Source organism: Rana temporaria, chromosome 8 (genome assembly GCF_905171775.1).
Source record: "Rana temporaria chromosome 8, aRanTem1.1, whole genome shotgun sequence".
Lineage (NCBI taxonomy): Eukaryota > Metazoa > Chordata > Amphibia > Anura > Ranidae > Rana > Rana temporaria.
In genome coordinates this window covers 135,928,419-135,950,220 of record NC_053496.1, presented here as the reverse complement: position 1 = coordinate 135,950,220, position 21,802 = coordinate 135,928,419, and the positions used below count along the sequence as shown (strand labels likewise).

Genomic DNA, 21,802 nt, shown 5'->3' with positions numbered 1-21,802 from the left:
CCAGCTTGTTGCTAATAGTGATTGCTAGTATATGCCTGAACTATATCCTAGACTCTATACTTATTACTATATACTAGCACCAGATACAGCAGAGTACTTCATACTATTCATATGTGTGTGGTGAGATACTACAATACCAGTAATTTCTACTACCTTTATTTGATGCAAATACCTAAATTAGATTTACGCTTATAGTATCTGGGTTGTGTCTATCAATTAAGCTTAAGAGGAATTAAGCTACTACTTTTATGTGTTACCTTCATTAGAGGATATGATGATAATACCCCAAACTCTTATTGTTCAGTGAGAGTGAACTGGTGGTTGATTTCTGATAAGCCTCTACACCTGCGGTCTAAACATTAAGTAGAGTCTTATCATTTTCAGGGTCATAACAGGTGGATAGTGGGGTCCCACAGGGTTCTGTGCTGGGACCAATCCTATTTAATTTGTTCATAAATGACCAGGAGGATGGGGTAAACAGTTCAATCTCTGTATTTGCAGACAATACTAAGCTAAGAAGGGCAATAACTTTTTTGCAAGATGCAGAAACCTTGCAAGAAGATCTGAACAAATGAATGTGGTGGGCAACTACATGGCAAATGAGGTTTAATGTAGAATAATGTAAAATAATGCATTTGGATGGCAAAAATATGAATGCAATCTATACACTGGGGGGAGAACCTCTGGTGATCCTAGTAGATGATAGGCTCAGCAATGGCATGCAATGCCAAACTGCTGCTAACGAAGCAAACAGAATATCGGCATGCATTAAAAAAGGGATTAACTCCAGAGATAAAACGATAATTCTCTCACTTTACAAGATTCTTGTCTAGCCACACCTAGCGTATGCTGTCCAATTTAAAGAAGGGCAACAAAGCTAATAAAGGGACTGGAAGATATTGGTTATGAAGAAAGCTTGCTAGGACTGAAATTATTCTATCTGGAGTAGAGATGCTTGAGAGGGGATATGATTTCAATTTACAAATACCATACTGGTGACTCCACAATAGGAATACAACTTTTTTTGCGAAAGGGAGTTTAACAAGACACGCATTAAAATTAGAAGAAAAGAGGTATAACCATAAACTATGTTGAGGGTTCTTTACTGTAAGAGCGGCAAGGATGTGGAATTCCCTTCCACAGGCAATGGTATTAGTGGGTGGCATTGATCGTTTCAAAAAACTATTAGATAAGCATCGGAACAACCGCAACATATAGGGATATACAGAATACTGACATATAATCACACACATAGGTTGGACTTGATGGACTTTTTTTCAACCACACCTACTATGTAACCAATCCGTGTCCTGAAGCTTTGGGGGGGATCAGGCTCTGCCTGGAATAGTGGGTGGAGCCATTGGTTCCTGCTGCTAAGTCAAATCCTGTGAAGAGGGAGTGGGGGGCGGGGAGGGGAGGAGTAGCAGTCTGTCTGTGTCTATGTGTCTATGGGCGTAGGTAGCACGACTCTGGATCGAGCCCGCAGGTGTGCCACCATAGTAGCTTCTTATGGTGGTACATCTGAGGAGAGAAGCCAGGAGCACTAGCGGGCCACCCAAGAAGTGAAGGATTGGGGCTGTTCTTTGCAATTCTATTTATTGTTTATTATTTAAAAAATGCAATGCGAATTATGTAAAACTACAGTTATTTTTAAATGAATACACAACTGCAATAAGTGGTGTTTTTATATCCACCTGGAGTTTGGGCTTAACCATAAAGCATCAATCTGAAAACCACATTCATTTTTGTGTTTTTATACAGGAGCAAAGTAAAATCTATTTCTTCAGTTTTTTTCTGTTCACATTTGGACCATGCAATTTTATAAATCCAGTTAGCAGTTTTGCAGCTGCTTGCCATAATTCAGTTTTTACGTTTTTCTTTTTTGTTGTTGCTTTTTGGAACAAATTATAAAGAATATCAAAGACCACCTATTTATACAGTATTGAGAAGTGTACAATGCTCTTTTTTTTCTTTTATTACATTGTAAGGTATATAGCCTGTCTTAGTCTGTCTTTGTTATTAGCACAGTGGCAAGTGATGTTGTAACTTGTGTCTGGTCTCTCAAGGACTCTAGATGGCAACACAGGCAATGTTTATTTCGTTTGGTGTGGTGTTTCTTGCAATCAGGATGAATGCTCAGTCAAGTACAACATGACACAGCACTTTGATGGATTGTTTTAAACTTAGAAGAGCTGAAGATATTTTACACGCTCCCTCCCTGCCTAGTTGTCAATAGGAATATGCTTTATAATCCTACATTCCCTATTGTACTTAAGGCAAATGCTAAGAACATTGAATATATTTAGCTAGATTTAATTTGGTTTCTTACAACTGACATTAAAGCAGGCAGTAATTTGTGTTGTCAGTAATTCAATTTTTCTTTTTTTAGGTCTCTCAAGGATCTTGAAAAGTAGATTGGAAATGACAAGGAATCGGCTGGTAGACTGGGCATTGGCTGAGTACATGGCATTCGGATCATTATTAAAAGAAGGGATACATGTCAGACTAAGTGGTCAGGATGTTGAGAGGGGAACCTTTAGGTATGTTTTCTTTAAAATGTCACACACCTAGCAGAAATGTATTGATCACAAAGCATGTAATTACAAAATGAAGCATGTTATAGGAATTATTTATAAAGGTGTGTGTCTGTTCACACTACTAATGCATTGTAGAGCTGCCATGATTCTGGTCAAAATGAGAATCACAATTTTTTTACTTAGAATAAAGATCACGATTCTCTCACAATTCTCACGGCGAAAAGTCTTTCACATTATACAAAAAAAAATTTCCCCCAACATTTCATTTGAAAGACCGCTGCGCACATACAGTGTGAAAATATAAAAATAAAATATTGCAACAACCACCATTTTATTCTCTAGGGTCATTTCTAAAAATATATAGTTAGGTCCATAAATATTGGGACATTGACACAATTCTAATCTTTTTGGCTCTATACACCACCACAATGGATTTGAAATTAAACAAACAAGATGTGCTTTAACTGCAGACTTTCAGCTTTAATTTGAGGTTATTTGTATCCAAATCAGGTGAACGGTGTATGAATTACAACAGTTTGTATATGTGCCTCCCACTTTTTAAGGGACCAAACGTAATGGGACAGATTAACAATCATAAATCAAACTTTCACTTTTTAATACTTGGTTGCAAATCCTTTGCAGACAATTACAGCCTGAAGTCTGGAATGCATAGACATCACCAGAAGCTGGGTTTCATCCCTGGCGATGCTCTGCCAGGCCTCTACTGCAACTGTCCTCAGTTGCTGCTTGTTCTTGGGGCATTTTCCCTTCAGTTTTGTCTTCAGCAAGTGAAATGCATGCTCAATCGGATTTAGGTCAGGTGATTGACTTGGCCATTGCATAACATTCCACATCTTTCCCTTAAACTCTTTGGTTGCTTTTGCAGTATGCTTCGGGTAATTTTCCATCTGCACTGTGAAGCGCCGTCCAATGAGTTCTAAAGCATTTGGCTGAATATGAGCAGATAATAATATTGTCCGAAACACTTCAGAATTCATCCTGCTGCTTTTGTCAGCAGTCACATCATTGATAAATACAAGAGAACCAGTTCCATTGGCAGCCATACATGCCCACGCCATGACACTACCACCACCATGCTTCACTGATGAGATGCTTTGGAACATGAGCAGTTCCTTTCCTTCTCCATACTCTTCTCTTCCCATCGCTCTGGTACAAGTTGATCTTGTTCCAGAACTGTGAAGGAATTTCAGGTGTTGTTTGGCAAACTCTAATGTGGCCTTCCTGTTTTTGAGGCTCACCAATGGTTTACATTTTGTGGTGAACCCTCTGTATTCACTCTGGTGAAGTCTTCTCTTGATTGTTGACTTTGACACACGTACACCTACCTCCTGGAGAGTGTTCTTGATCTGGGCAATTGTTGTGAAGGGTTTTCTTCACCAGGGAAAAAAAGTATTAGGTCATCCACCACAGTTGTTTTCCTTGGTCTTCTGGGTCTTTTGGTGTTGATGAGCTCATCGGCTCTGATTTGTTTGTTTTGTTTTTTCAGTCTAATGATGGCTTGCTTCACTGATAGTGACAGCTCTTTGGATCTCATATTGAGAGTTGACAGCAACAGATTCCAAATGTAAATGGCACACTTTAAATGAACTATGAACCTTTTAACTGCTCCGTGTGTGTGGGTGTGTGTGTATATATGTGTGTGTGTGTGTGTGTGTGTGTGTGTGTGTGTGTGTGTGTGTATATATATATATATATATATATATATATATATATATATATATATATATATATATATATATATATATATATATATATATATAAAAATTACACACACAGTGGGGCAAAAAAGTATTTAGTCAGCCAACCTCATTGTCTGATTTGGAAATAATTTATTTGCAAATTATGGTGGAAAATAAGTATTTGGTCACCTACAAACAAGCAAGATTTCTGGCTCTCACAGACCTGTATCTTCTTCTTTTAGAGACTCCTCTGTCCTTCACTCATTACCTGTAATAATGGCACCTGTTTGAACTTATCAGAATAAAAGACACCTGTCCACAACCTCAAACAGTCACACTCCTAGCTCCACTATGGTGAAGACCAAAGAGCTGTCGAAGTACCAGAAACAAAATTGTAGACCTGCACCAGGCTGGGAAGACTGAATCTGCAATAGGCAAGCAGCTTGGTGTAAAGAAATCAACGGTGGGAGCAATAATTAGAAAATAGAAGACATACAAGACCACTGATAATCTCCCTCGATCTGGGGCTCCATGCAAGATCTCACCCTGTGGGGTCAAAATGATCACAAGAACGGTGAGCAAAAATCCCAGAACCACACGGGGGGGGGGGCATAGTGAATGACCTACAGAGAGCTGGGACCAACGTAACAAAGGCTACCATCAGTAACACACTACACCGCCAGGGACTCAGATCCTGCAATGCCAGACGTGACCCCCTGCTTAAGCCAGTACATGTCCAGGCCCGTCTGAGGTTTGCTAGAGAGCATTTGGATGATCCATAAGAGGATTGGGACATTATTATATGGTCAGATGAAACCAAAGTAGAACTGCTTGGTAGAAACACAACTTGTCGTGTTTGGAGGAGAGAGAATGCGGAGTTGCAACCAAAGAGCACCATACTGTGAAGCATGGGGGTGGCAACATCATGCTTTGGGGCTGTTTCTTTGCAAAGGGAACAGGACAACTGATCCGTGTACATGAAAGAATGAACGGGCTATGTATCGTGAGATCTTGAGTGCAAACCTCCTCCCATCAGCAAGAGCATTGAAGATGAAACGTGGCTGGGTCTTTCAGCATGACAATGATCCCAAACACACCGCCTGAGCAACGAAAGAGTGGCTTTGTAAGAAGCATTGCAAGGTCCTGGAGTGGCCTAGCCAGTTTCCAGATCTCAACCCCATAGAAAACCTTTGGAGGGAGTTGAAAGTCTGTGTTGCCCAGTGACAGCCCCAAAACATCACTGCTCTAGAGGAGATCTGCATGGAGGAATGGGCCAACATACCAGCAACAGTGTGTGACAAACTTGTGAAGACTTGCAGAAAACATTTGACCTCTGTCATTGCCAACAAAGGATATATAACAAAGTATTGAGACCAAATACTTATTTTCCACCATAATTTGCAAATACATTCTTTCCAAATCAGACAATGTGATTGTCTGGATTTGTTTCCACATTTTGTCTCTCATAGTTGAGGTATACCTATGATGACAATTACAGGCCTCTCTCATCTTTTTAAGTGGGAGAACTTGCACAATTGGTGGCTGACTAAATACTTTTTTGCATATATATATGCAAAAATGCCAGACCCATCACGGCGGGTCTGGCATGTCACGACCCGCCGTGATGGGTGAAGATTGCGTCTGTCTGGTTTTCAGCAGTATCCTACGACGAGGATAAGGCAAGTGAAGATAATCATAGGAAATATCTTAGGATTTTCTTCTTTTGAGTAGTGCATGTCTTGCCGGTTTTCCACCACTAGAGGGAGTAAAGAGACATACCTGGTGTTTTTTCTTACCATGCTCTCCAGGGTGAAGGCTCAGTGTCAGCAGATCCATTGATCAGCTCACCTCCTCTGCTTCAGGCTCGGGTGCAAGTGGGGGGGTCCCTCGCCATCTGCCGCCGCCGTCTGTGGGTCCCACGGCAGTCCCCCCGAATGAGATCCTCCCCCGCCGGCATCGCCTATCGTGGCACGTTTTTCAATGCTGCCGGAACAGCGGGGAGGGAAGGGTGCGTGGTTGCCGCCGACATGCACATCGGCTTACAGCGCAGGCGCAAGGCTGGTTGTTTAAAGCCTCAGACACCAGGAGCTCTGTAAGCAGCGGGACACAGCAGCTTGTTGGGGCATGTAAACTTCTCTGTGTGTATTGGATTCAGACATACTACTTAAAGACACCTACTCTGCATTAGGCTGTGCAATATTAGCGCTATTTAGTTGGACTAAAGATCCGCAGTGGATGCACCTGTGTTGGTACCTCTGCTGATTAAGCACTATATCTAGTGCGAAAAGCGTCGGTTGTCCAGGTTTTGTTTTGTTTGCTGTGACTTGTAGTGCTGTTCTTAATTCAATAAAGGCTACCATTGTTCAGAGTGCGGCTGTCCAGAAACATCCTTTGTTCCTGTCTTAAGGAACAGGAGCAGTCGGACGAGTCAGGGGATTCAGACAAACTTTATTTCAGCCTCTCAGGCTCTGAAATTTCAGGTGCAATCTTATACAGAGGCCATTCGGGCTACATACAAATTGCCCTCAGCCGAGACCACAGTCTCCTCCTTGGGGTCTTTAGGATCCCCATAGGCTGCATATACCTTCCCAGTCCATCCATTATGGGAACAGCTTATTTATGCTGACTGGGATCACCCAGATGAGCTGTTTTTCTCCTCTCACGATTTTTTTTTACTTTTTTCGATGGAGGAGAAATTCACCAAGAAATGGAGTATTCCAGCAATATACGTGGCTATTTCTTGCGTGAATAAAAGTCTGACCTATCCGGTGGACAATGTTCAGGTGTTTAGAAATCCAACAGAGAAAAAGCTGAAACCTTTACTTAAAGCCTCCTTTGATATGGCTGGCGCTGTAACTCAACATGCAGTGGCAGCGATTGGCATGTGTCAGTTCCTAAAGGATCAGATAAAGCAGGTGAGCAAAATCGTTCCTGCAGACCAAAATTTTGACGGACCTACCTAAGGCCTTATGTTTTGCGGTGGATTCAATTAAAGATTCTATTCAGCAAGCATCCCGCCTTACTCCTGCTAGTACATATGCGCAGGATTCTGTGGTTGAAGCATTGGTCAGCTGAAGAACCATGAAAGAAAATTTTGGCCGGTTTCCCCTTTCATGGGGAACGCTTATTTGGGGATGACTTGTATGAGTACATCCAGAAGATTTATAGTGGTAAAACTACTCTGTCAATTAAAAAGAGTAAACGTCCTTCCTTTAAACATTCTCTTTCCCCAGTCCCGGGGGGGGGGGGGGGGGCTACAGCCTCCAGGCAGTGGCGACAACCTCCTCAGCCAAGTGCAAGAGGTAAGGCTGAGGGGCAAAAAATAAACCTTTGGGTCAGAAATCCGCAAAGCAGAGCCCCGGGGCCTCCTTATGAAGGGGTGCCCCTGCTCGACCGAGGGGGGGGGGCTTCTGTGACTTTCAAGGGCTTGGCAGGAAGAGATTGAGGACAGATGGGTCATCTCCACAGTGTCTCTGGGTTACAGGCTGGAATTTCAGAAGCTCCCACCATCCCGTTTTCTAAAGTCGAGCATCCCCACGGATCCAGTAAAAAAGACCCTTGTTCCTAGCATTGGACCACTTGTTGTCCCAAGGGCTAATCATAGAGATTAGCACAGGGTTTTATTCAAACCTCTTTACAGTTCCAAAACAAAATGGAGACGTTTGACCCATTCTAGAACTAAAAGATCTAAATCAATTCCTGAACATTTGCTTTTTTCGCATGGATTCCATCGGCTCAGTGGTCTCCACCCTACAAGGGGGATATCCTCTAGCTTCAATAGATATCAAAGATGCATGCCTGCATTGGCCTATATTTCCCGCTCACCAAAAGTTCCTACGGTTCGCAGTAGAACAGCGCCACTTTCAATGGTCTGGGTACCGCACCTCGGGTATTTACAAAGGTTCTAGCCCTGCTCCTAGCAAGGCTAAGGGCTCAGGGCATAGCGGTAATGGCATATCTGGATGATCTGCTACTGGCAGAGCAGTCAGTAGCACATTTGAACCAGAGTGTGCTCAGCTCAGTCAAATACCTGGAATGCCTAGGCTGGGTTCTCAACCTAGAGAAATCATCCTTGCAGCCACTAAAGCTGTAGTATCTGGGTATGGTTATAGATACAGCCCAAAGAAGGGTATTTCTGCCCAGTTTCTTTCAAGACCATTGCATAACAGCATCTTGTCTGCTTGGAACAAGAGGATCCAAGCCTTGGACTTGCCTATGCATCGGACGTCAGAAGTGCGCCAAAGCCTCGGTGGTTGCTAACCAAAAATTTACAGATTACCTGGAAAATTGTAACGGATGCCAGCCTTGTGGGCTGGGAAGCAGTTCTGGAAGAGGCTACAGTCCAGGGAAAATGGTCCGAAGCTGAAAGGATCCTGCCCATCAACATCCTAGAGATCCGGGCAGTACATTTAGCCCTCAGGGCCTGGACGTACAGGTTACGGAACTGTCCTGTAAGGATACAGTCCGACAATGCCACAGCAGTGGCCTATGTCAATCACCAAGGGGACACCAGGAGTCTGGCTGCTAAGAGGGAGGTGAGCCATATTATTGTTTGGGCAGAAAAGCATGTACCTTGCCTATCTGCAGTCTTCATTCTAGGGGTGGAGAATTGGCAGTCGGTTTATCTGAGCAGCTGTTCCCAGGAGAGTGGTCCCTGCATCCCGGTATATTTCTGGTCATATGCCAGAGATGGTGTACCCTGGATATAGATCTACTAGCCTCCAGGTTCAACATGAAGTTGGACAACTTTGTGTCCAGGACAAGGGATCCACTAGCATGCCGAATGGATGCGTTGGTAATTCCTTGGGATCAGTTTTCACTGATCTATGCATTTCCTCCGGTTCCGCTCCTACCGCGACTTCTTCGCAAGATCAAAAAGGAAAGGAAAGCGGTAGTTCTTGTGGCCCCAGCTTGACTCAGGAGATCCTAGTATACAGAGATTGTAAAGATGGTGGTAGGAAAACCGTGGGTTCTTCCACTATGACTAGACCTGCTCTCGCAGGGACCAGTATTCCATTCTTACAAAGTCTAAATTTGACGGTTTGGCTGTTGAGACCTACATCTTGAAGAGTCGTGGGCTTTCAGGTCCAGTTCTCTCCACTCTGGTCAATGCTAGGAAGCCGGCCTCCAGGCTCATTTATTACAGAATCTGTAAGGCATATATTTCCTTGTGTGAATCCAGGGGATGGCACACTCGAAAATATGTCATTGGTAGAGTTCTTGCCTTTCTACAGTTGAGGGTGGAAATTAAGCTGGCCTTGAGTACCATCAAGGGTCAGGTCTCAGCCTTATCAGTGTTTTTTCAAAGGCTGCTTGCTTACCATTGCTTGGTCCGGGCCTTTATTCAAGGGGTTGTGCTTTTAAATCCGCCAGTTAAGTCTCCCATGTGCCCATGGGATTTGAATCGAATTTTTTCTGTATTACAAAAACAGCCTTTTGAACCAATACGCCATATTCCTTTGGTCCTTTTGACAAGGAAGTTGGTTTTTCTAGTCACTATATCCTCTGCTAAAAGGGTATCAGAATTGGCAGCTTTTTCTTGTAAAAAGCCATATCGAATTATCCACAAAGACAGAGTTGTGTTGCGTCCTCACCCAACCTTTCTGCCTAAAGTGGTGTCGGGATTCCATCTGAACCAAGATGTTGTCCTACCTTCCTTTTTTCCAGATCTGCATTCTCCGGGAAGAAAAATTGTTGCACTCCCTAGATGTAGTGAGAGCGGTCAAGGTCTATCTGAAAGCAACAGCTCAGATACGGAAAACTGATGTTTTGTTTGTGCTGTCAGAAGGTCACAGGAAGGGCAAGGTGACGTAGAAATCGACTATCTCTAAGTGGGTTTTGCAAGTTATTGTTCAGCTTACGGTTTGAAGAGGAAAATTCTTCCTTTTCATATGAGAGCGCACACTACCAGAGCAGTAAGTGCTTTATGGGCAGTGCATCACCAGGCCTCCATGGCTCAGATCTGCAAGGCTGCAACTTGGTCTTCGGTCCATACATTCACTAGATTCTATGAGGTGGATTTAAGAGGGCATGAGGATGCAGCTTTCAGGTGCAGTGTGCTGCAGACAGTCCAATGGCGGTCTGCTTTGATTTGTGTCTCCCTCCCCTCAAGTCAGCATTGCTCTGGAACATCCCATTAGGAATTAGTATGGCTCTGTGTCCCGTGATGTACAAAAACGAAAATGGGATTTTTTTATAACGGCTTACCTGTAATATCATTTTCATGGAGTACATCACGGGACATCACGGGACACCTTTTATGGGATTCTTATTGCTTTGCTACCAAAACTGAGGTACTCCCCATATGGGATGGGTTTAAAAGAGGAGGACTTGTTTGTCTTGGGTGTGCCAGTGTCCAATCCCCTGAAGGTGGAGTAATACCCATTAAGTAATTAGTATGGCTCTGTGTCCCGTGATGTACAAGAAAAGGATTTTACAGGGAAGCTGTTATAAAAAAAAATCCTATTATTCTTGTTAATTTTATTCTCGGTAAGTAGAGTTTGAAAATGACTTTGGTCTATTTCAGGCTGGAGGAAGGAGTGTTTATGCATTATTACCATCACATCTGTATCACTGATTATAGAAAATATGTTTATAATAGGACTATCTCTGACACCTGTCATATTAGTCCTTGCACACCCAGCAGAGCATCAGGCCTTGTCACAATAAGCCTTTATCCAGTTTGGCCAGTTGTCCTTTCACTTAATGACAATCCTCTGCCCTAAAGAGCCTGGGGCTTGAACCCCCTCTATTTTTTTTACAGTATGGGATTCATAACCTGTAAATAACGTCCACACAGGATAATTTTAATTCATAATCATTAAACCTTGCATTTCTTTTGATACTATTTAATACTACCAAAAAGGTTCTGATGTTGATCTTATTAATTTAATGATTGGCTCATTGCTTCTCACATTACAACACTGGGAATACAATACTGCGAGTAATTGTGTAGTTAGAGCACGCAGACTTGGCTCTCACTTACCGGACTGGAAGAAGAACTTAACTGTTAACCTCAGGACAGAAACCGTTTGGAGTCTAAAATTAAGATTGTGCACATTGCAACGTATATACAGTAACTGACCTAAAGAGTATTTAATTTTTCATAACAAAACAGTAGAGAGTTCTATAGAGTTGGGCTAACAGCTTTGCTGGGATAGACAAATGAAGCTTTGAAGGACTGAAGTGCCCGTCCTGGAGAAAATTCTGCACCTGACGACATGAGTCATACACTCAGTTTAGGCCTTTGGTTGCATTACCCCTTTTAACCTATTCACTGCCACTGATGTATGGCATATAGTGGAACTGCTTGCAGCTGGTCAGGTCCGTATCGCTTACTTTGGTTGCATCCCTGCATTCTTTTACAGACTCTGAAAACTGTAATAAAAGAAAAGTATAAATTAAGTGAAAAATTGCAAAAAACATCTGGCCAGCTGAGGTCAAAAGTAGAGCGTTACGCCCGACAGCAAGAGGGTTAAAGGAAAGGGGCAGCCTCTAAACTTGTATCTTCCAAATAACCATATGCCTGTATTTTTGGCTTAAGTGATTTGCACAGAAGGCAACCTGGAACAGCATTTTTCTTTTAGGAAAGGTAAATACACACTCACCAGCCACGTTAATAGGTACCTACACCTTGCTAGTATCAGGTTGGACCCCTTTTGCCTTTAGAACTGTCTTAAAGGAATACTATGTTTTTTTTTTTGTTTTGTTTTTTAAACATACTTACATGTCATACTTACCTCCACTGTGCAGTTAGTTTTGCACAGAGTGGCCCCAAACATCCTCTTCTGGGGTCCCATGGCGGCTATGACGGCTCCTCCCCGCAAGAGCTAATCCCCTCTGGGAAACTCTCTCCCGAGGGGGTTACATTGCGGGCGTGCTCCTGTGTGATACACTCGGCGGCCATAGCCGCCAAGTCTATGACTCGACCCCGCCCCCTGGCGCACCGCATCATTGATTTGATTGACCGCAGCAGGAGCCAATGGCTGCACTGCTATCAATCATACAATGAAGAGCCGACTAGAGCTTGTGAAAGCAATGCGGGATAGCGCCCAAGGAGATTCGGGACTCAAGTAAGTAAAACGGGGGCTGGGGGGGGGGGGGCGGTGACTGCAAGGTGTTTTTTCACCTCAATGCATAGGATGCATTGAGGTGAAAAAACACAAAGCTTTACAACCCCTTTCATTCCTTGTGGCATACAGTGCATCCAGGAAAGTATTCACAGTGGTTCACTTTTTCAACATTTTGTTATGTTACAGCCTTATTCCAAATTGATTCAATTCATTTTCCTCATAATTCTACAAGCAATACCTCATGAAAGAAGTTTGTTAGAAATCTTTGTACATTTATTAAAAATTTAAAAAACAAAAAATTCAATTTTAAGTATTCACAGCCCTTTGCCATGACACTCAAAATGTAGCTTGCATCCTGTTTCCACTGATCATTCTTGAGATGACACAGAAGGTTGGCTGATTCGCATGGGCTCCATTCAGAGACATAACTGCCCCACTCTCCATCTCGTCCAATCAGACAACTCTTTGCATTCATTTCTAAAATGCAAATAATTTTCTAAATGGTGCCCATGCCAAGTAAGCAACCCCCTGTGTTCACAACACAATGCAGTCCAACTGTGGTAAATTCAGTTGATTGGACATAATTTTGAAAGGCACACACCTGTCTATATAAGGTCCCACAGCTAACAGTGCATGTCGGAGCACAAACCAAGCCATGAAGTTCAAGGAATTGTCTGTAGACCTCCGAGACAGTATTGTATGGAGGCACAGATCTGGGGAAGGGTACAGAAAAATGGCTGCAGCAGTGAAGATCCCAATGAGCACAGTGGTCTCCATCATCTGTAAATGGAAGACTTTTGGAACTACCAGTGTGATAGTTCCGTTAACCGCAAAGGGGTTAATATGGATTCTACTGCTGTTCCAAATTCCAAGTTCAGATAACCATGCATGGCTAGGAATAACTCACTGACACTACCGTCTCAGTTGAACTACAACGTTATCTCTGCTTTATTGCAGACATAACAAACTTCTACAAACGGCATGATACGTCACTATTATGTTAATGTGAACTAGAAAGCGAATCTAATTGCCTGAGATACAAGAAGAGTACAAGATGGGGTGTCGATCTTAGCCAGCCCTCTGATGTGTCTTCACCTCCACATTCCTAAAGCTGTGTGGGAGAGGGGGGGTATCCGCCATCTTTGGTCTTCTCCAGTGTTTTCGGTGGGAGGGGTGTTATTTAGGAACTGATTTGAGTAAGGAAGGATTATAGCAGTGGTATACATGAAAAAGCAATATAGACTTTTTATAGTATAATAAAGATGCATAGAGAATAGACATTTTCTAATTTATCATTATGCTTATTGCATTCCTTCACGCCAGGACTTTTCCTAGAGTGGGCCACCCAGCCAAACTGAGCAATGTGGGGAGAAGAGCATTAGTCAGGGAGGTGATCAAGTACCCGATGGTCACACTTTCAGCATTTCTCTGTGGAGAGAGGAGAACCTTCCAGAAGAACAACCATCTCTGCAGAACTTCACCAATCAGGCCTGTATGGTAGAGTGGCCAGGGAAAAGGGAATAGCCGCTCCAGGTGGGAACCCAGATGAATATCCTCCACTGCAGATAGCTCGGTGCAGGCAATGCACTTAGCAAAGCAGGAACAAAAGTTGTCTCTGGACAGCCGCACTCTAAACAAATTGTAGCCTTTATTAAAAGAAGGACAGCACTGTCCTTCTTTTAATAAAGGCTACAATTTGTTCAGAGTGCGGCTGTCCAGAGACAACTTTTGTTCCTGCTATGGTAGAGTGGCCAGACGGAAGCCACTCCTCAGTAAAAGGCACATGACAGCCTCCCTGGAGTTTGCGAAAAGGCACCTGAAGGTCTCTCGGACCATGAGAAACAAAATTCTCTGGTCTGATGAAACAGAGATTAAACTCTTTGGCCTGAATGGCAAGCGTCATGTCTGGAGCAAACCAGGCAACACTCATTACCTGGCCAATACCATCCCTACAGTGAGGCATGGTGGTGGCAGCATCATGGTGTGGGTATGTTTTTCAGCAGTAGGAACTGGGATACTAGTCCGGATTAAGGGAAAAATGAATGCAGCAATGTATAGAAAAGTCCTTGAGGAAAATCTGCTCCAGAGCGCTCTGGACCTCAGACTGTGGCAAAGGTTCATCTTCCAAAAGAACAGCAAAGGCCCTAAGTACACAGCCAAGATAACGAAGGAGTGGCTATGGGACAACACTGTGAATGTCCTTGAGTGGCCCAGACTTGAACTCGATTGCTCCCTATCCAACCTGATGGAGCTTCAGAGGTCCTGCAAAGAAGAATAGAGAAACTGGTCAGAAAAAGGTGTGCCAGGCTTGTAGCATCATACTCAAAAATACTTGAGGATATAAAAGGTGCTTCAACAAAGTATTGAGCAAAGGCTGTGAATACCTATGTACATGGGACTTCTTTCACATTTGTCATTATGGGGTGTTTTGAAAAAAGACTGTAATATAACAAAATGTGGAAAAAGTGGAGCGCTGTGAATTATTTCCAGATACACTGTAGACTCAACAAGGTGTTGGAAACATTCCTTAGATTTTGGTCCATTTTGACATGATAGCATCACGCAGTTGCTGCAGATGTGGTGACTGCACATACATGATGCAAATCTCCCATTCCACCACATACCAATGGTGCTCTATTGGATTGAGATCTGGTGACTGTGGAGGCCATTGGAGTACAGTGAACTCATTTTCATGTTCAAGAAACCAACTATAACCAGAAGAAAAAAAAAACCCATAGAGGACAAATACCTTTTGTTTGTTCATCTAGGACTTTTAGGGATGTGTAAGAGCATCCACCGTGGCAAGACAAAAATACAGCCACCATGATCCCCCTAAATAGTCCAGTCGGGGACTGCACACTATGCCAGCTGGCACCATACATCCTATTCGGCATGGGTGCCCTGCTATGCGCAGGTGGCGCAAATCCCCTTGTCTGCTGCCCGGGAGGCAAAGCCAGCAGGAGAACGAGGGGGCACCTTTTCTGTATGTTTAAGAAACCAGTGGTGAGAGGATTGGATCTTTGTGACATGGTGCATTATCCTGCTAAGAACTTTCTGTATGGGTGTAACTGTATGCCTCTGTTCCAAAGCAAATCTGAACACTGAATGGCATAGCACTTTCCATGCAGAGCATAGCCATAGCCCTTTTTACCTATCTTGCCTTCATGCATATGTTGCGCATTACAAAGCTATTTCTGTTTATGACCGAGAAGTGTCTGATATGCAGAGGTCTGCTTAGAATTTACTTAACCTGTACCATGCAACCTGGTTTTAATTACACTTTTAATCGGCACATATTTGAAAGGGCAATTTGTCCCTGACATACATTACAGCAAAGGAGGGCGCATGGAGACCATCATTTTCACTTTGTTTGACACTGGCAGCTCTGGAGCAAGTAATCCACATAATAGGTATTATCAGTGTAATAGTCCATTTTGCATGGGCGCTCGCAGAGCTGAACATATTGGTGTGATTCAGTCAGTTAGCCTCACTCATTACTCAGAGAGTTAATGGATTACAGTAATTGCTTCAGTCATCTCTGTTTTCATAATGTGCCTCGGTGTCCCATTCTAATGCTGATTAATGAACCCTCTGGGCTCTGGCAGGAGGAGGTGTGCTGGAAATATCCTCAGCTTTCATATATCCATAACAATCCTTGTAAAAGGCCATGCAATATGCTTGCAATATGGCACTGTGTCTGCTGGTTACTGAAATATCGTATTGGTGCGGTGTGATACAAGGTGTCTTGGTTTAGCTTTATTCCTGATATTAATTAATAATAATAATAGGGTACATCCCAATATCACCAAATGACATTTATTTGTTTAAAAAATAAAACATATCTTTTTTGTGTTGACTAGTATGATGGTGTTTCCCAGCTCCCCCATGTCCCCCGCAGCCAGGCCATGGATCAGATTATTTCTGGCTACTAAGAACATTGTAAACTTTTTGTTGGGCATTAGAGACTGAAGAAGGTTGATTGCTTAGTAAAAACAATAGAAAGGTGTATCATTGTCAAATTACTTGAAATCTTTTGATTATATTATGTACTGTAGATGAAGATATATTCAAAGTTTTGAGGAACATTATTATTGAAATTGTTGAACAATTTTTTTAGACACAGCTTTTCACAGATTGGTCCATCTTGACTTCTGAGAGACACTGACTCTCTAAGGCCCCTTTCACACAGGCTTTCCGATCAGATCCGCCTGTCAGTTTTTCAGGCAGACCTGATCGGAGCTTCCATTCACTCCTATGTAGCGGTGGATGTCAGCGGTGACATGTCCGCTGACACCCGCTGCTATCCGTTCTCATTTTGTCTGTGAAATCCAGACAGATAGGGACTCTATTTTCCATCCGTCTGGGGGATCGAATCGGATGAAAACGGATCCCCCATAGAGGAGAGCAGGTCCATCTGAGCACAGTGAGCGGAGACAGACCTGTCATCCGCCTGCTCAGCGGGGATCAGCGGAGCGATCTCTGCTGAGCAAGCAGAGTCTGCCAAGCCCATGTGAAAGGACCCCAAGATGCTCTTTTTATTACCAGTCATGTTACTGTCCAGTTCCCAGTTAGCCTAATTAGTTGCAAAATGTTCTTCCAGCTCTCCCTTGTTAGTACCACTTTGCTAGCTTTTTTGTTGCCCTGTCCCTACTTTTTTGAGATGTGTTGCTGCCATCAATTATGGATTTATGGGATTTTCAAATCATTGCATTGTGTTTTTATGTCGATTTTACAAAATGTCCCAACTTTTTTGGAATTGTGGTTGAATAATAAAAATACATTTTCTTTCTCGTACATCACGGGACACAGAGCGGCATATTCATTACTATGTGGGTTATATGGAGTACCTTCAGGTGATGGACACTGGCAATCTTAAACAGGAAGTCCCCTCCCTATATAACCCCCTCCCATAGGAGGAGTCCCTCAGTTTTTTCGCCAGTGTCTTAGGTGTTGGTCACAAATTAGTTTGCCTCCATGTCCTTGGGACTAGGTAGACTATACCGGATCTGTCCAAAGTGCCTCAGGCCAAGGTGGACAGTACCCGGGCCCCAAGTCGTGGGGTTTTGCCTATAATGCCTCTCTTCGGAGGGCTGGACCCTGGGCCCAGAACTTTGAACTTTCTAAAGTCCAAAAGGCGCTGTTGCCAGGGTGCTGTATAGGTCCAGGGCAGTGGGGTTCCTGCCAGGACCCGGGTCCCTGAAGGTCTGGTACAGAACCCGCGGAGATGGGGGAAGATTGGGCCTCTTGCTTTTGCAATACCCTGCAGCGTGGAGCAGGTAAGAGAGGGGCCTGCGGAACTTGGTTCGTCGACAGGTCCCTCAGTGTGGGAAATCTAGTTGGGACAGCCTGGGATGCTCTGCATGGGCGACTTTTTCCACTATGTCTGCTAGACAGGATGGTTACCTCCCACATTCTAGTGTATCCCCCTCCACTAACTGTGTTTGCCATTATAATGTTTGCTGCTCCGCATGGCTTTGGGGGTTAGGGGCTCCTTTCCTGGTTCCCTGGGACTAACAAGGATCAGCCCACCCCCGTGTTTCCCTGGCTTAAGCTGTGCTAAAATGGCCAGAGACTTGCCTTGTCAGGTGTTGCGTTGCGGCCAAGCGGCTGTGTCCTGTCACGCCGCTGGCGTTGCTGCTCCTCTCCTCGTGGTGTGTGTCGCACGCGCGCGCGATATAGGAGCGCGCACGGAAGGGGCGGGGACCGTAGCAGTGTCAGCAAGGGGGAAGGGGCGTTCCCCTCGCTATTATCTCGGCTGACAACCTGTCCTCCGGTCAGTGTGAGGAGCATCTGCTGGCCGGAGGGACACAGAACGGGGCACAGAGCGGTGGTCGAGCGACACCTGGTGGCGGTAAAGAGACCTGTTGGTCTGGAGCTAGGCTCCCCACTGACCTGAAAAAAAAAAAAAAAAAAAAAAGGAAGCTAAGACCCTTTTGTTTTCTTGTTAAAGCCAAGAGTCTCTAGCAGCAGGTTGGCTACTAACACAGTTTGTTTCCTAAAGGAACAGTGCCTGTAAAAAAAAAAATATATATATATATATATAAAATAAATATATTTAAAAAAAAAAAGAAAAAAAAAAATAGGGGGATTAATATAGAAGGAAGGTGTGAGCACTGCCTTCCTTTGGCATTAAGGGGATATTTTTCCTGCCTTAAGCTATATATATTTCCTTTTCCTCCTTGCTACAACAGTCAGTTGTTGCTAGCGGAATTGCCTCAGTGTTGTATCATGGGCCCTAAAGGTTCGGGGACTAAGAGTGCAAAAAATGCAAAAAAACAGAAGGGTTCCCCCTCTAGTTCTGAGGATCTTAGTCAGGCCATGCCGGGTTTGTCCTCCCCTGAGAAATTAACAGACGCCACCTTTGAGGAGACATCAGGTGTGGTGGGTGCTGCGGCTGGCCCCATTCTACCTGCTCCGGTGTTTGTTACACCCGAGATGCTAGCTGTCTCCCTGGACGGGTTAGAACAGAGATTGACAATGCTTCTTAATAATTCTCTTACAGGAAAAAAGAGGGCTAGGTCTCCGTCGCCTAAATTGGTGTCCTCAGAAGTTGAGGTTCTCTCCCCTGAGGAGTTTGAATCCCAGGAAGACCTAACAGAGCAGAACCTAGAAGGTTCAGATATTGAGGAACCTTTTTCGGTCTCCCAAGCAGAAGGTCTGTGGGTTCAGTCTCTAACGGATATGGTCCGTTCAGCTTTTAAACTGCCTTTACCAGAGCCTCAGTTTCCTGCTGTATCGTCCTTGGGCTCCTTGAAAGCACCATTTAGTAACGCAGTCTTTCCGCTTCACCCCTTGTTGGAGAACTTGATTTTTCAAGATTGGGTTCGGCCCGATAGAATTTTTGTGCCTCCAAAGAGGTTTTCTGTTCTGTACCCCATGGAGGAGAGTTTTTCTAAGAAATGGGTGCTTCCTGCTGTGGATGCAGCGGTCTCCTCCGTAAATAAGTCTTTAACCTGTCCGGTAGAGAACATACAAATGTTCAAGGATCCGGTTGATAAGCGGTTAGAGACCCTTTTGAAAGCATCTTTTTCTACAGCAGGAGCAGTCGTGCAACCGGCAGTTGCTGCTATAGGGGTTTGTCAGGCGTTAAAAGACCAGACAAAACAGATGTTAAGGGAGCTCCCGGCTCAGCAAGCGCAGGATCTGGCCGACCTCCCTAGAGCTCTGTGTTTTGCGGTGGATGCCATAAAGGACTCCATCCAACAAGCTTCCCGTCTGTCGCTGTTTCTGGTACATATGCGGCGGCTCTTGTGGCTAAAGAATTGGTCGGCCGAGACTCCGTGTAAAAAGCTTTTAGCGGGCTTTCCCTTTCACGGAGGTAGGCTTTTTGGGGAAGATCTTGATAAATACATACAGACAATATCAAGTGGCAAGAGTACTCTTTTACCAGTCAAAAAGAGATTTCGAGGCCCTACGTTCAAGCGGCAGCAATCCCCAGGGCCCTCTGGCCCCAGGCAGTATCGACGGCCTCCCGCACGATCAAACTTTGCTAATAAGTCGCAGGGACAGGCCGCTGGTGGTAAAAGACCATGGTTCCGCAAACCAGCTAAACCGGCTCCCAAGTCAGCCTTATGAAGGGGCGCCCCCACTCAATCAGGTGGGGGGAAGGCTTCGATTCTTTGCAAAAGTTTGGGAAGCCAAGATCCCCGACAAATAGGTTATTTCCTTAGTGGCGACTGGCTACAAGATAGAATTTCGGGAGTTCCCCCCTCCACATTTTCAGGAATCAAGGATTCCAAGCGATCCGGCAAAGAGGGCTGCCTTGCTATCAGCCTTGGATCGTCTTCTAGATCAAAGGGTAATCATAGAGGTACCAGTTCAGGAGCACAAGCTAGGCTTTTACTCCAATCTGTTTATCGTTCCGAAACCCAATGGCGATGTAAGGCCCATCCTGGATCTAAAGACTTTAAACTCTTACCTGAGGATTCAGTCCTTTCGGATGGAATCCATACGCTCTGCCGCCGCAGCTTTGCAGCAGAACGATTTTTTGGCCTCGATAGACATAAAGGATGCATATCTTCATGTTCCAGTTTTCCAAGGGCATCAAAAGTTCCTACGCTTTGCTATCGCGGGGTGCCACTATCAATTTGTGGCTCTCCCTTTCGGGTTGGCTACGGCCCCCCGTGTGTTTACGAAAGTCCTGGCCCCCATCTTGGCCAGTCTAAGGACCCAGGGAGTCTTGATCCTGGCCTATTTGGACGACCTCCTGGTCATAGATCACTCTGCTTCAGACCTGAGTCGAGCAGTAACCCTGGCGGTTCAGTACCTCAAGGTATTTGGTTGGGTTCTAAACCAAGAAAAATCGGCTTTGCAGCCTACAAGACGATTGGAATACCTCGGCATGCTGCTAGACACAAAGCAGCAAAGGGTGTTTCTCCCCTTAGAGAAATTCAGGGGGATCAAACAATTGATCCAGTTAGTGCTAAGCAAAAGGCAGCCCACTATCCGTTTGTGCATGAGATTACTAGGAAAGATGGTGGCCACCTTCGAGGCGGTGCCATATGCTCAGGCACACACTCGAATCCTGCAGACAACCATCCTGTCAGCCTGGAACAAAGATCCACAAACCCTGGATCTTCCGTTGACCCTTCCATCAAGGGTCCGGCAAAGTCTCTGCTGGTGGTTAAAGCCTCTGAACCTCCTAAAGGGAAAATCGTTCAGTCCCATCATCTGGAAGTTGATAACCACAGATGCCAGCCTGAAGGGCTGGGGAGCGGTCTTGGATGGGCAGATCCAGCAGGGGATTTGGGCAGAGTTGGAAAGACGGCTGCCAATCAATGTCTTGGAGATCAGGGCGGCACGCCTAGCTTTAAAAGCCTGGACATCCAAGCTGCAAGGGTCTCCAGTGAGAGTGCAGTCCGACAATGCCACAGCGGTGGCATATATAAACCACCAAGGGGGCACGAAGAGTCGAGCCGCCCAAAGGGAAGTGAGCTTAATTTTGCTATGGGCAGAAGCGCATGTACCATGCATCTCGGCGGTTTTTATCCCAGGGGTGGACAATTTACAGGCAGACTTCTTGAGTCGCCAGCAGCTGATTTCAGGGGAGTGGTCTCTCCATCCCCAAGTCTTTCAGGAAATCTGCCAGAAATGGGGATTTCCGGATGTGGACATCATGGCATCAAGGTTCAACAGGAAGCTGAACAAGTTCGTGTCCCGATCTGGGGACCCTCTGGCCTGTGGAACCGATGCGTTGGTTTGTCCTTGGCATCCGTTTAGTCTGCTGTACGCCTTCCCCCCGTTACAGATGCTGCCCCGCCTGCTGCGCAGGATCAGGGTGGAGAACAGACCTGTCATTCTGATAGCCCCAGCATGGCCCTGGAGGTCGTGGTACTCACTGATCGTGAGAATGTCAGTAGGGGAACCTTGGACCCTCCCACTTCGCCCAGACCTACTCTCTCAAGGTCCGATACTCCACCCTGCCTTACGGCATCTAAATTTGACGGCTTGGCGGCTGAATCCCTGATCCTCAGGGGTAGGGGCCTGTCTAGCC

At 44.7% G+C, this 21,802-nt stretch overlaps 1 protein-coding gene across 3 annotated transcripts in view; it reads left to right on the top strand.

Annotated features, from left to right (window-relative positions):
* OGDHL (oxoglutarate dehydrogenase L) overlaps positions 1–21,802 on the top strand; it is a 235,821-nt gene that overhangs the window by 144,456 nt on the left and 69,563 nt on the right. For all 3 annotated transcript variants that reach the window (XM_040320732.1, XM_040320735.1, XM_040320734.1), the window contains exon 15: positions 2,390–2,540. In XM_040320732.1, coding sequence (XP_040176666.1) covers positions 2,390–2,540 — 151 coding nt within the window. The remainder of the gene's footprint in view (positions 1–2,389; positions 2,541–21,802) is intronic.